We start from the raw sequence: 14637 nt of genomic DNA, 5'->3' as shown, positions 1-14637 counted from the left end.
TGCTGGTTTCCATGCTGAACAGGTCGCTCTGCTGACTGATTTATTCATTGAAAAGTCAAATTGTTTTTTTTTTTACAAATTTGGGACTGTAGACTTAATTAGAAAACAATCCAGTGCGTCCTTTCCCTCGACTTGTACTGCGTATTTTTTCGTGTGAAATGGGGACATTTGTTGGAGATTATTTGCAGCCACAGATTTGGTTCAGTGAGTATTTGCAGCAGCGGGACGGTGTATGTGGGGCTGACTCAAAATACACGATGCCTGTTCATGGTAATGAAGAATGAAATCATACAAATGAACTTAGAATACATTTTGTGGGAAACGATGAAGCTCTACATTTGTCATCTTCTAATCTCTACATCAACAGAACTGCTCACTTCAGCACTTTATATTTGTGTTCATGAGTGTCAAGAGCCGAGAATAAGCGCTGCCTCTTACAAGAAATAAGGAGGTGGGGTGTCTGATTTATTTGCATATGTTTGTGGTTGCACGCTGTACGCCTTGCCCAGTGCTGACTGGCGGTTCTTAAGAGGGATGTGTCGGTCTGACAGTTTGCGCTGCCTGGCAGAGTCGTGCTGCTTTATTCAGCTGTGGCTATTTTCATCGGTTGATGTCCAGCCACCAGCACGAATAATTCGGGCTGCAACTAACTTTTACTTTTCTAGATATTTGGTCTGAAAAACAGTAAACAGTAAGAAATAAATCCATGGTTACTTCTTCAGTATTTTTCCTCCGAAATGCAAATATATTTGATTTACTATCATGTAACAGCAACAAATCGTCATATTTGAGGAGCTGGAACCATAACATTTCTGATTTCTTACTTTGATTGAAATACTTAGTTCACTATCAAAGTTGGTGATGAATTATCTGTCGATTGTCTGGTCGATTAGTTGCCTTTTGGAAACAGTTCCCACCTCTGACTTCTACCGTTGATTTAAATCGTGTTTGGGCAGCCACCATCGTTTATGAGAAATGAAATGACTGAAAATGAAAAAAATGTCAGGCCCTAATAACTAAGCTTGACTGAGTCATCTCTCATTGAAATTATGCAGCGTTTCCTGTCAGCATTGGTTGTTGGAGGCAGCAGTATATCACCTATACACACTGAAATCTGACCAGCTCCATAAAAACTGAGCAGGTGCTGCAGGATGCATATTCTTTGAGGGAATAAAGGAAACGTGATCAGTATTTCTGACCTGAATTCACTGAACTGCATGTGGATGTTTCATAAGAGTCTTCAGCTAGCAGCCCTGTGGGACTTTACGCACAGTGACAATGTTGACATGCTGATGTTTTGCAAGTATGCATGTCACAGTTAGTACTTTTGTTGGACAATATATTGTCCATATTGTAGTTATCGTGCCTATTTTCACCACTTTAGTTTGTAAGAATGCTTATATTTGCTTTTTTTGCACAAAACACAAAGCTGAGGCTGGGAATGTCATTTGTTTACGACCAAATACCTTCAAAACTAATACTGGATGAACTAAAATATTACAGTAACGTGATGATGGCGCTATGAAAAGTCAGAGGATCACCAAAGTAATTACAGTTCATCACGGTTCATCATATACTGATGATTATCAGGAAAATATTAAGGATTATCGTGACAAGAAGTTGTCGTATTGTCCCCTGAATGTTCCTGTTCAAAATAAAATGTTGCAATTTTGCCGCTATTTTATTTATGCAAAAGTCTTTTAAGACTTTGATAATGTATCGGCACGAGTATCGGAAAATATCAAACCTTTCCAAGCCCTATAATAACAGCTTTCACATGAATGGTTCTTGTCTCAAAAACCCTCCCAATGTATCTTTTAAATCCCGCTAATGTTCAGGTTTACCATGTTGTTTCACTTGTCCCTAAAAATGGAACACATGAAACAGTTATTTAAAGGTAAAGAAGTGGGCTGTTGAAAGTTATTCTGGTTCCATGTTACAGTGTTCTTCTTCCCCTTATTTGCCTGTGTGGTGACAGACAGCCCTCCCACTGCTGCAGACACTTTATTCTTCTCCTTGTTCGCAACCTTCTCATGTCTGTAGAGCGATTCGGGACAAACGTGTGAGGACATCAGCGCTCTTAATATTTATTTTATTTTGTCTTTTGCATGTCATCATGTGCTGGTTGCTGGCTGGATGCTGTGGGCTCGCTTTGATCAGCATCTCAGGTAAATGTAAACTCTTGCAGTTAACAAGTGACTGAAAAACAACAATCGCAGTCTTGGTGCTAAATAGATCATGAAATTCTGAATATGTTATTACAGCATCAATCTTTTCATAATGTTTCAGGCATTTAATTGTACTTTTTACGATTCTTTAACCGCAGCTACAATGCATATACGTGTTTTGCATGTTATTTTTGACTCTTCAGAACCATTACTTCCTGAACATCTGGGGGAAAAGAGGAAGTTGTCTTCTGAGACAAAGACTATAGCTATTTCAATGTACTGTATATACAGTTTACCTTGTATATTATATTCTTATCATTATTATATGTAGTTATCGGTTGGGTTACTGTATTTCAGACGTGTAATCTGTTTTTAGAGGAAGATGAGAGAGATTTAAACTATATATCCAAATAGAGCACATTTAAAAACCACAACAGTAAACTCTTTAAAGAGTCATTTTTTATCCTCTCCAGTACATTATTCTTTTTGGCATAATTTTGGGGGAACACAGTCAATTGAAGACCAGAACTGCAGGGGACAAAATAAAGCCAAATGATCTGCATGCATGTTTGAGATGTACATGTGACTGCTGCTGTAACTGTGCCACAATGTCCCTCAACCTTCTCTTGTCTGCCTCAGTGGCCCCAGACCCCGCCGTGCAGATCACCCAGAAGCCCCGGTTCTACGGTGTGAAAACCAGACACAATGTGGCCATTGGCTGTCTGTCCACCCAGGACCTCCAGGCAGCCACGGTGCAGTGGTACAAGGCCGATACGTACGACGAGCAAGTTGGAAACAGAGACGAAATAGTGAAAGAAAAAAAGTTTACATTTTTTAACAGCAATCCGCGACAAAAGTTTCTCTTCATCAGCGATGTGGGGATAGAGGACAAAGGATTGTACTTCTGCAAGTTAAACGACACATGGGGACCTGGGACTGAACTTCAAGTTGTCAGTGAGTAACCTGTGTCACCATTATGTCTTATGCATACAGACACATGATGCCGTGTTACTCTGAGTGGACATTTACTGTGATTTATTGAGGTCTGTACCAACACATATTGTTCCTCTCACAGGACCCATTGCCCTTCCCCAGGCTCTGCATAGGACCAATATGAAGGACGGTCTCATTATCCTCCAGGGCCTGGTGCTGGCTGGCTGTATTGCTGCCGTAGTGCTGCGCAGACAACAACTGGTGAGGAACAAGACGAGCAAGACACTTCTGTGCAAAGCTGTGCAATTTACCAGACTGCACTACTCACTTCAGATGGAATGAAGCTGAGGATGTTCAAAACAATATTCACATTCAGGGCCAAGATAACGTACAAATCAAAGAAGAAGTTGATTCTTTTTTTCCAAGTATACAAGCTTTTGGGAATAAAACAGATGTCTGCAATACTATAGACGTGTTGCCAGGTCACAGCTAAAATATAGGCCTTATAACTAATGCAAGAGCTTATTAATTCATTTCTGATTCATCAATTAATTGTGGACAAGTTCCCGGCTGCACAAGGTACTCTGGCAGTACTCTGGCCCGATTTGTCGTCACGGCTGGTGGATCCCATCGCAAGATGGTCTCTAGTTTGCATTACTTGAGATAAGCTTACAGAGCTGCTCAAGCTGAAAGATAACCCGATACCCAATTTAGTATGAAGATACAGGAAGTTCTTTTTACCAGTTTACTAGTGCCATATATGCTTCATCCTTCTTTTTTGACTTGAAGGGGTCTTTCCCTTTCTTTTGGTGAAAGGGTACGACAGTCTAAGTGTTGTAGTGTTGTTACAACTAAAAACTACTCACCTTTTTTTGCCATTTTTCAATCCAGTTTGAAGCACCACAGCTAGCTTGTCTTGATTTAACGTTGGACGTTCCACGATCGAGCCATTAGATCAATGTAACACAAGCTTACTTCTCGGAGCCATTTTGAAAAACATGAACGTTACTTAATATGTCCCAATCGATTCTTTAAGCTATTTTTTATGCATTATGAGTGTGTTTATCAATAGCTGGTGCTAACTCCTAAAATGTATCTTTTTTTCTGTATTCTTTATTTTTTTAACAGTTGGAAAAGAATGACAGCATATACGAGGAGCCTGACACTGATCACATCTATGAGGTTTGTTTGCTTTCATTTTACATTTATATTCAACAAAATAACAGTGGTGTAAGAAGTATTAATAAGTACCAATATCATACTGGAATAATCCACTAAACGTCCTGCATTCAAAACCTGAATCAGGTAAACATATCTCAGTATTATCAGCAAAATGTACTGAAAGTACCAAAAGTATTGATTGTGCAGTAAAATGTTCGCTGTCAGTGTTTTACTTTAAGACGTGTCTTGATGAATATTACTGCTGCGTTATTGTGTATGTTTCGTTTTACTGCTGTAGGTGTTTTAAACTCCTTTTGTTGGGTAGTTTAATCTACAGCAATGCCTCATATTCTATAAGATCGTCATTTACCGCCTGTACTTGTGAAGACACATCACAGCTGCGGTTTGTTTTTACATCAAAATACACGTGCAAGACACACGAGTCTCCTCGCACCACTGAGCTCAAAACCACAATTATTATCTTCTGTCACTGCAGCTCTTTATAAACACAGCACGACACAGTAGGCGGAACATTTGTGTGTCTTTGTTGTGAGAATAATAACTTTAGAAAGTAGAATTTGTGGGTTGAAAAAAAATAAATATATATATGTATATATGTATAGCTTTTAATTTACTGTAGACATCATGGAATAGGATTTTTCAGGATATACTGTTTTGTTGGAGACCTGAGGCACTGCAGTCAAGCCTTAATATTAATATATTCTCTGTTAGATAGAGGAAATTCCTGACAGAATGCTGTTTTACTGCAAAGTCAAATAAAAGGCTATTTAGTGTCCTAAGATCTTTTTTACAAACAGGAAAGATATTTAAATGCCAGCCGGTCTGCTGTAACATTTAGCAGCTGCATGTCTTTTGTCTTCTGAGTCATGTCCGAATCACTGACTATGCAAATTCAAGCTGTACCGGTGTGCCCAAGCAAAGGCTTAAGCTTAAACTGTGCAACTGACTTAAATCTGACTTATTTCCGTGTGTCAGGGTTTGGCGATCGAGACGTGTGGCGGAGATCTGTATGAGGAACTCTCTGTGTACGCCCAGGCTGACGGAGACGAGGGAGCCGAGGCCCCGTGGGAGTGAGACAGCCTCACAGTAACATATTTACAAGTGCTCGAGGTTTGAGGTACTGATTGTCCTTAGTGCATTACCTACAGTAGATGGCGGCCGGCATGTCTCAGCTTGGAGAAACAGACAGAACTATAGCAAAGCAATGTTCTGCTGTGAACGAGGGCAGCACGAAAACTATTTTAGCCATCAAAAAAAAACCTGTATCAGTTTAAGTCTACGCTATGTTCTGAATATATTTCACTGCTTTAGCTCGCTGTCAGACAACCCCAAATCCATTATGTGCTCCTCAAAGCCACAAGACTTCAGTCTACCGCTGCCTTGATCGGTTAGTGAGTTAGTATTATTGTGTGACTTTGGAGTTTCAAAGGGTGAGTTCTGATTCACCAAAGTCACACAAGAACACAAACAAACTCACATATAGAGGCAGCATAGACCAGCAACTCCTGTGTTCTGTGAGGTAAAATGACTGTTTGTCAAAGAAGTCTTGTGGCTTTGAAGAGAGCATAGATAGCGGCCTCCGTTCCCTGGCGGCGATGGTAAAGAAGTGACAATATTCTAAATATAGCCCACAGTTGAGCTAATATTGATCCACAGCAGTACGTTGCTTTGCTCTCCAGTACTCCTGTCTGTCACTCCACATCTACTGTAGTCATACCCTGACTGTGGATAAGCACTTTGTACAACCCCACGTACTAATCTGACCTCTCCTTTAGGAGATTTGTCATGTTTCCTCGAGTAACAGTTTGTTTATGAATGTGCAACAACATCATCATTGTAAAACGCTTGCTATACACGCTGTTGATTTTATGCTGTTCAGTAACACTGGAGTGAATTCATAAGCTGTGATTTGAATTGTACTGAAGTGTCAACGAACAATTCTGCAATTCAGATTCGACAGCTGACATTTTGGTGCTTCAAGAGGCTTTTTTTATATATAAAGTGTTGTGTATTGTTTCATGATGACTTCTCGGTCTGAGAGTTTATCTATTTCATCTAAATGTTACAGCGTGTGCCTCAGAGCCTGAACTACGCCCTGCTTGATGTTTGATTACATAAAAATTGTTTATGTAACAAGATTAAAAACAATAAACATGTTTCCATTTGCTGGAGAAAGTCTTATTTTTATTGGATTTTACAGGTAAAAAAAATAAACTTAAATAACAAGTTGATCAACAACTTTCATTTAAAAAAGATGCTGGTTGAATATAATATCAATAAATACAAGAGTAAACAATTCGGTACATAAATAAGCAATAAAAAGATAAATAAATAAATAGATAAATTAATTAATCTGACAGATTCTAGTTGGTGAGAGATAGAACCAGCTGGTCTGCTCTCATCAGATGGGTTTTCATTTCCTTCCTGATCAGCTCCCAGGATTCAGCACTGTGGCCCTACAGACACAAGAATATCATCGTTATTAAAACATGATCACTACTGCAGGTTGGTTGACTCATTAAAAGATTATTGACGGACACACTTACCATTTGCTCCAGGACATGACGAGACAGTCTCTTGAAATGCATGTGCAGCTTCTTGTTCTTCTTCTTGTGGCTCTTCATCTAAATTCATCAGAGGAAAATAAATGTTTAAAATTTCATATATTTCACCTGTAAAGCTTCACAGAGCTGTAAAGCTGACACATCTGTGAGGACTTCAGCGTAACAGAGAGCTATTTAAATGTTACACATAAAGCTGTACGTTGTGACCAACAGTTGTCTCGTATACTTACACAGGCGTGAAGGCCGTCGGCCTGCTGGGTCACAACGATGAGAAAGTGGTCCACTGTGTTCTCCTCCCATGATGCATTGCTGTGATCCTCCTCAAACAGGGCAGCCATCTCCTCCAGAATCTGAACTGTGAAGCTGAGTTTGTCCTCAGCCTGGAAGAAGAAGAACAATAGAGATGACAGTTATAATAAGATCAACTTTTCTGTGGAAACTATTTCTTACATTCAAGGAGATCAAATCTAACCATGAGTTTGTGTTTGAGGATGACTTACTGATGCTTTGGACGCCTGTCTGTACAGATCATGAGGGAAGTTCACTTCAGCATCCTCAGTGGTGTTAGTGGAGTTATGAGCCTGCATCACACAATAGACATGTAAATAAATACAGTAAAGTAAAGTCATTCAGTGACTTTAAAGAATATCCAGAAGAAGTCCACTTACCATGGTGTCTATTAGATCCAAAGAGTTTCTACTGTGCTGTCTGAATTTATGATCCACCCATCTGCAGCTCAGCGACGAGCCTGAACTGTACAGACTGAGAGACAGACACACCAACAAGACCCTGCTGAGCATTTTCAACGAGATGCTGTATTCCCTTTGTATGGAGCGAATAGAGATTTCTCTTGTGAACCAGTTGTTGTGTTGGAGCAGAGCTGCAGCGCCTCATTTATACTGCAGGACGCACCTTTTTCACTTTCCAGACATGGACACCTGAATGAACGGCGACTTTTACGCGTCAACCTCAACCATACATGTAGAATGTCACTCACACATTTCGGATTCTAATTAGCGTCCTAATGAAAGATTTATGCCACATTTAGATAATGTTGCATCAGCTGAAGTTTTAAAATGCTTCACCATAATACAGTAAAGCCACACACAAGCGACTTTTAAATCAACAAAGACACAAAATCAGTTTTCTTGAATGAACTTCTTGTCTCTGATTTGGTTATAATGAGCCAATTAATAATTTAAATATGTTTACTTGTTTTGTATTTGTGAAACAAGACATTTCATGTATTTATAAAGTTGTAATAACATTCATCATGAATGATTAACACTGGATTTGAAAGCGCTTCCCCAAAGTGAAAGCGGAAGTGATTCCGTTACGTTACATGCGACGTTCTCACGCTGCATGTAAATCAAAGTGTGTTCATTATTTTAATGAATGAGTTCTATATTTATTTATGTCGTGGTCAATACAAGTATCTTTCTTCCAGCAACTTTAAATTCCTTCATTCTGTCACACGAATAAAAGGTTTGGATTTGTTTTTAATTTCAATAAAACAACATTGTTCAGATCTAATGCCTCTCACAGATCTTACCTTCAATGAAGGTACAAGATACAATTGAAAATAAGTATTAAGCTCTAGTTATTGAATTATGATATGCAGTTTATCACATGAGTTTGATACCCTTTGATGTTTCTTTGGATTAATAGTCTAATCCGATTCACATCTTTTTTCCAAATTACTTTATCGAAGAAAGAAATTCACGTTTGTGTGTCAGGAATTAGGATGGATTTAGTATAATGTAACGGACTTAAGACATATAATGTTCACCTGTTATGTTGGGTGTTATGGTGTTTAGAAAGTGTTCTAAGATGTTATATAAAATAGGTTCTTGCATTTACGGAGGTCTGTGAAGGCCTCATGCCTTGTGGGATGTTGTGGTTTTAGTGCTGGAACGAGAGAGAGTTAGTCTATGACCGGGAGCTGATGGTAAAAGATGTTCAAGAACGTTCACAGTGTTGCCTGTTTGTTGGCGTAGGCTACGGCCCACAGTAGCCTGTACTGTCCGCAAATAAAGGACCACAAGAAAATAACGTCTCGTAGCTTAAATGACCAAGGGTCGCTACAATAATGAGACTAAATCATATTTTCTATTTTTACATTTTTAATAATAACTCCATATGGACTTTTAAATCTTCAACACATCTTTCATAACGAATATATTTGAATAACCATAACTGTATACACCAGGTTCCTTTCTCATTATCTCTGGACGGTAAGGTTGTCTTGGTACATCTGGAGAGGTCAGGGATCTCCTGTAAACATCTGGTTTATGCTAAACTCCTGACATTAAACTTACATATAAATATAAGTTCCTATCTTAACATGAACATATATAGTTTGAAGATAATCTGCATTTGTTAATTTCCTTTCACAATATAGTTACTTAATCCCATCCAATCTTCTTACTTGCTAAATGATGTTATAAATAAATATACAAAGACTGTCCAACGTAATAATATCATCCAAAAAGTTACTATTTCTAAGTTGATCAAGCAGGATATTTTGAAGGGTTCATTTTTACTTTTGATACTTTAATTTGCAGCTAATACTTCAGGTACTTATACTAGTAGTTGAGTTATTGTACCCTGAGGTATATAAAGATCTGTGCCTCCTTTGTATCTGCTTTTATGAATAAATAAGATTATACAATATGATCTATGTTATTGCCTGATTTATTTGTCATCTGATCGATCATCGAGAATTATATTACAGCATGCATTGTTCAAAAAACAAAAGCATTTTGAAAATACAAATTACAATAAATGTACCATTACATAAATACAAGCCTGCTTCTCCACTTCATGGATTGCAGGCCTGTGATTACAGGCCATGTGATTTTTCATAATGATTTTCATGATTCCCGAGAAGCAGAATCCCCTTCTCTGGTTCTCACGTTCAAAGCCGCCATTGTTAAAGCAACGTGAAATGTCACTGACGGATTCTTGTGAACGCGCGTCAGAGCGCATGCCGCAGCACGGAGCCGCTTTCAGTTTCTCTAGATGCATCGGAACTTCCCGATTTATGGCCCCTAGTGGACACAATCAGGTGGGAATGTTGACGAACGATTATGAGGAATCCGAACATAATAAATGACGCAATGACAATAAAACAATGATTGTTGTTGTTTTAATTACACCATCACACCGGAGAGCGTGCAGACTGAAAGGGAAATTGAATCTGCAAAGTAGCACCTCAAACTACCGAAGTAGAATACAAATACACCTTTTATAACAACCTCAAATCATTATCACAGCAGTCTTTAAAAAAACAAGTAATGTTGTGTCTTTATTTTCTATTTGGCCTAAAATAAATCGAAATAAAATTCATACAACAATTGTTTTTTGTCTTTATATTTTTTTAGGTGTTCCATGTTTTGATCATTATTGTGATATTTGTTCATGCTTTTATTGTGGGAGGTTTTCATTAGGACGCTAATTAGAATCCGAAATGTGTGAGTGACATTCTACATGTATGGTTGAGGTTGACCGCGTAAAAGTCGCCGTTCATTCAGGTGTCCATGTCTGGAAAGTGAAAAAGGTGCGTCCTGCAGTATAAATGAGGCGCTGCAGCTCTGCTCCAACACAACAACTGGTTCACAAGAGAAATCTCTATTCGCTCCATACAAAGGGAATACAGCATCTCGTTGAAAATGCTCAGCAGGGTCTTGTTGGTGTGTCTGTCTCTCAGTCTGTACAGTTCAGGCTCGTCGCTGAGCTGCAGATGGGTGGATCATAAATTCAGACAGCACAGTAGAAACTCTTTGGATCTAATAGACACCATGGTAAATGGACTTCTTCTGGATATTCTTTAAAGTCACTGAATGACTTTACTTTACTGTATTTATTTACATGTCTATTGTGTGATGCAGGCTCATAACTCCACTAACACCACTGAGGATGCTGAAGTGAACTTCCCTCATGATCTGTACAGACAGGCGTCCAAAGCATCAGTAAGTCATCCTCAAACACAAACTCATGGTTAGATTTGATCTCCTTGAATGTAAGAAATAGTTTCCACAGAAAAGTTGATTTTATTATAACTGTCATCTCTATTGTTCTTCTTCTTCCAGGCTGAGGACAAACTCAGCTTCACAGTTCAGATTCTGGAGGAGATGGCTGCCCTGTTTGAGGAGGATCACAGCAATGCATCATGGGAGGAGAACACAGTGGACCACTTTCTCATCGTTGTGACCCAGCAGGCCGACGGCCTTCACTCCTGTGTAAGTATACGAGACAACTGTTGGTCACAACGTACAGCTTTATGTGTAACATTTAAATAGCTCTCTGTTACGCTGAAGTCCTCACAGATGTGTCAGCTTTACAGCTCTGTGAAGCTTTACAGGTGAAATATTTGAAATTTTAAACATTTATTTTCCTCTGATGAATTTAGATGAAGAGCCACAAGAAGAAGAACAAGAAGCTGCACATGCATTTCAAGAGACTGTCTCGTCATGTCCTGGAGCAAATGGTAAGTGTGTCCGTCAATAATCTTTTAATGAGTCAACCAACCTGCAGTAGTGATCATGTTTTAATAACGATGATATTCTTGTGTCTGTAGGGCCACAGTGCTGAATCCTGGGAGCTGATCAGGAAGGAAATGAAAACCCATCTGATGAGAGCAGACCAGCTGGTTCTATCTCTCACCAACTAGAATCTGCTCGTCTCATCACGAATATTTTCACTTATGTGCTGACATGCAGTCTATTTATTTAACTTATTCATTTATTTACACGTTTATTAACTTATTCATGAATGAGATTTTTACGTATTTATTTATTTGTTCATTCATTTATGAACTTATTTGTTCATTTGATTAATATTATTTGGTTATTTATTTATTAAAGTATTTATTTATTTGATAATTTATTTATTTACTTATTCATCTATCTAATTATTTTTTATTAACATATTTATTTTTTTAATTATTGATTTTGGAGCAACAGTTTTTCTTGTTACGTCAATATTCTTGTTTTTGTGCTTTGAGCAACATGTGATGTTTTTAAGGATTATGTTCTAGTCAATAAAGATTATATTTCATGTATACGTGGATATGTTTTCTGGTTTTATTCCTGTCACATAAACAAAAGGGATGCAGATTTTTCATTTTGATGCTTTCAATCCAACAACATGCAGGAACACGTGTTTCTATATTAATACCTCTTACTCATACTGAAGGTACAATAACTGATATTAAATCATCAAGTCTGAGGATCAGAACTAGAGAGTAATATGAGTGTACAAGTACTTTACATTTTTTAAATCTCACTTTTTATGAAACTATTTCTTACATTCAAGGAGATCAAATCGAACCATGAGTTTGTGTTTGAGGATGACTTACTGATGCTTTGGACGCCTGTCTGTACAGATCATGAGGGAAGTTCACTTCAGCATCCTCAGTGGTGTTAGTGGAGTTATGAGCCTGCATCACACAATAGACATGTAAATAAATACAGTAAAGTAAACTCATTCAGTGACTTTAAATAATATCCAGAAGAAGTCCACTTACCATGGTGTCTAGTGATGTTACGAGATGTGCCGACGCTTCGAAGCGTGTGTCGAGTAATGGAGGGGGCGTTTCCTTGAAGCGCGTATCGAGGCTTGCTTCATTTAGGGGAGGAGCCGAAAATGATGACGTCCGAAGCCTCGCTGCCCGGCTGCACCACGTGACTGCTTCGGGAAGTGGTTCAGATTTTGCCGGGAGGTTTGACAGCAATATAAACCCCTCAGGCTCCATTCAAAATGTGGGTTGTTGGTGGAGAGTTGTGAGTTTGGATAGTTAGGATAGCGTTTATATAGTTTGGAGAGTTTAGAGAGAGATAGTTTGGAGAGTTAGGAGAGTGAGGAGAGAAGGATAGGTGATAAGATGGAGCCAGCTAGGAAGAGGAGGATTTCTCCTGTGTGGGAACACTTTGATTTGATAACTCCTAATAAGGTAAGCTACATCTAACTCTATTTCAGACACATTAGGTTTGCTTATCAAGAACTGTATTTTTCACAGTTTCTTATTTTATTCAAAGGTGAGGTGTTTATTGTGCTCCAAGGAGTTGGGGTACAATAACAACACCTCATCCATGCTAAGGCATCACAGTGCCTTGCATGAGAATAAGGAGGAAACTGGAGCTTCACCTAGCCATTGTAAGTCATTACAATATTACAAATGCACCATCACAATTTTTCCCTGTTCACTTTTGTTTATTGTGCAAATAAAGACAGGTAACAGACACTGTATTTATTCTCTTTTAACCAGCCACCAGAAAACAAGAGCTGGATGAAGCCCTCGTCTCCATGATAGTGAAGGACACACAGCCCTTCAGTATTGTGGATGATGTTGGATTCAGGGCATTTGTGTCCAAACTGGATCCCGATTTAAAGTAATAGGATTTTTCAGCCAAACAAAAGCCACCGAAGCAATAAAACGACTGACCTCCGAGTGTGCCACCATTATACGGTCAAAACAAAGCAGAGAGGAAATCCCCCAGGCTTCCACCTCTCATGATGTCACAGGAGGTAATCTATTATTTTACATCTTGAGATTGATTATTCCGATGAGAACACTTAGTAACGTGATCTGTGGTTTCCTCTTAGGTAGCAAACTGTGGCATCGTTTAGACACCAGCGTCATGGAGGCACGGAAGACTCAAAATGTAACAGCAGATGCCACTGTGGAGGTCCAGCGCTACCTTTCCGAGCCAAATATAAGCAGGCTGGAAAAGCCTCTGGAGTACTGGGAGAGGCAAAAATTCCTGTATGCAAATTTATATAGACTTGCTCTTGCGTTTTTGTGCACGCCAGCATCTTCTGTACCCTGTGAAAGGGTGTTTTCAAAGGCCGGAGAGGTTGTGTCAAAAAAAAGGAATCGTTTAAAACCAAACACTGTTGAGAAACTGTTATTTCTGAATAAAAATTAATAAAATGTCCCGTGTCCTGTACATCACTGTCCAAGTTCCACAAGCATATTCAGTCCCGTCTTCCTAGTTCCACAAGCACTTTCACTGTCCTCTGCCTGCTTAAGCCCATGCCATTTTCCTAAAGTGACATAATAACATCATTACACAACCTGCCATATCATATGATACTCCCATTTTGGGAAAATGTACACACACAGAATACATTAAAAAAATATTTTATTATGCACATATGTCATAATTTATGTACAGAAATGATTTGGTCATAGATTTTTGTAATTCCGTCATTCCCAACAGCCATAACAGACACAAAAATTCAATGCATCACATTATGTGGTTCAGATACAGCTGCCTGTGATTATACACTTGGCCAGTAGGTGGTATCGTGTGCACATGAAGCTTCGAGTAATGAACCCTTTCTCGAACCAATTGGCTGAAGTGTTGCGATGCCTCATGAGGCTTCATCTCGCCATCACTAATGGTGTCTATTAGATCCAAAGAGTTTCTACTGTGCTGTCTGAATTCATGATCCACCCATCTGCAGCTCAGCGACGAGCCTGAACTTGTCACAGTTCAGCTCCACACCCTCCTCACTCTTCTTGTCAGTCACTCCCTCCTCATCAGTCTAAACTCCCTTCACCTGTTCACTCACCTGCCTCTGATCAGTCATCAAGCCCATATAGACTCCTGCCTCCCAGACACATTTGCCAGATTGTTCTTCGGTTTTCCATGTCAGACTCTCCAGCACGCTCCCACGGATTACTTGCCTACCGACCCTGCCTGCCCCTGTTCTACCTGCCTTGACTCCCGGTGAACCCACCAACCTTCTGATCCTGACTCTGATTAACTCTGCCTGCTGTATCT

The 14637-nt window shown here is 39.1% G+C and overlaps 3 protein-coding genes across 3 annotated transcripts; 2 read left to right on the top strand and 1 right to left on the bottom strand.

Annotated features, from left to right (window-relative positions):
* Positions 1 to 2056: 2056 nt before the first annotated feature.
* Positions 2057 to 5620, top strand: cd79b (CD79b molecule, immunoglobulin-associated beta). Its single transcript, XM_079293116.1, has 5 exons — positions 2057 to 2168; positions 2808 to 3122; positions 3244 to 3362; positions 4230 to 4283; positions 5259 to 5620. Exons 1-5 carry the CDS (start codon positions 2117 to 2119, stop codon positions 5355 to 5357), a joined length of 639 nt encoding a protein of 212 aa, XP_079149242.1. The 5' UTR covers positions 2057 to 2116; the 3' UTR covers positions 5358 to 5620.
* A 1026-nt stretch (positions 5621 to 6646) lies between these two features.
* LOC306794575 (interferon a3-like) lies at positions 6647 to 7647 on the bottom strand (the record flags this gene model as incomplete). Its single annotated transcript, XM_079292689.1, has 5 exons — positions 6647 to 6739; positions 6830 to 6907; positions 7078 to 7227; positions 7348 to 7428; positions 7516 to 7647. 5 exons carry the CDS (start codon positions 7645 to 7647, stop codon positions 6647 to 6649), a joined length of 534 nt encoding a protein of 177 aa, XP_079148815.1.
* A 2871-nt stretch (positions 7648 to 10518) lies between these two features.
* Positions 10519 to 11519, top strand: LOC306794574 (interferon a3-like; the record flags this gene model as incomplete). Its single annotated transcript, XM_079292688.1, has 5 exons — positions 10519 to 10650; positions 10738 to 10818; positions 10939 to 11088; positions 11259 to 11336; positions 11427 to 11519. The coding sequence occupies 5 exons, from the start codon at positions 10519 to 10521 to the stop codon at positions 11517 to 11519; spliced, it is 534 nt and encodes a 177-aa protein (XP_079148814.1).
* Positions 11520 to 14637: the final 3118 nt, after the last annotated feature.

Source organism: Melanostigma gelatinosum, assembly GCF_949748355.1.
Source record: "Melanostigma gelatinosum genome assembly, chromosome: 21".
Taxonomy (NCBI): domain Eukaryota; kingdom Metazoa; phylum Chordata; class Actinopteri; order Perciformes; family Zoarcidae; genus Melanostigma; species Melanostigma gelatinosum.
This window is presented reverse-complemented; position numbering and strand designations above follow the sequence as displayed.

Excerpts from the sequence above, each read along its gene's own strand:
- cd79b (XM_079293116.1), top strand. The coding sequence starts at position 2,117 with ATGTGCTGGTTGCTGGCTGGATGCTGTGGGCTCGCTTTGATCAGCATC. Across the intron at positions 2,169-2,807 it reads CGCTTTGATCAGCATCTCAG|TGGCCCCAGACCCCGCCGTG; the intron begins GTAAATGTAAAC and ends TGTCTGCCTCAG. Across the intron at positions 4,284-5,258 it reads ACACTGATCACATCTATGAG|GGTTTGGCGATCGAGACGTG; the intron begins GTTTGTTTGCTT and ends TCCGTGTGTCAG.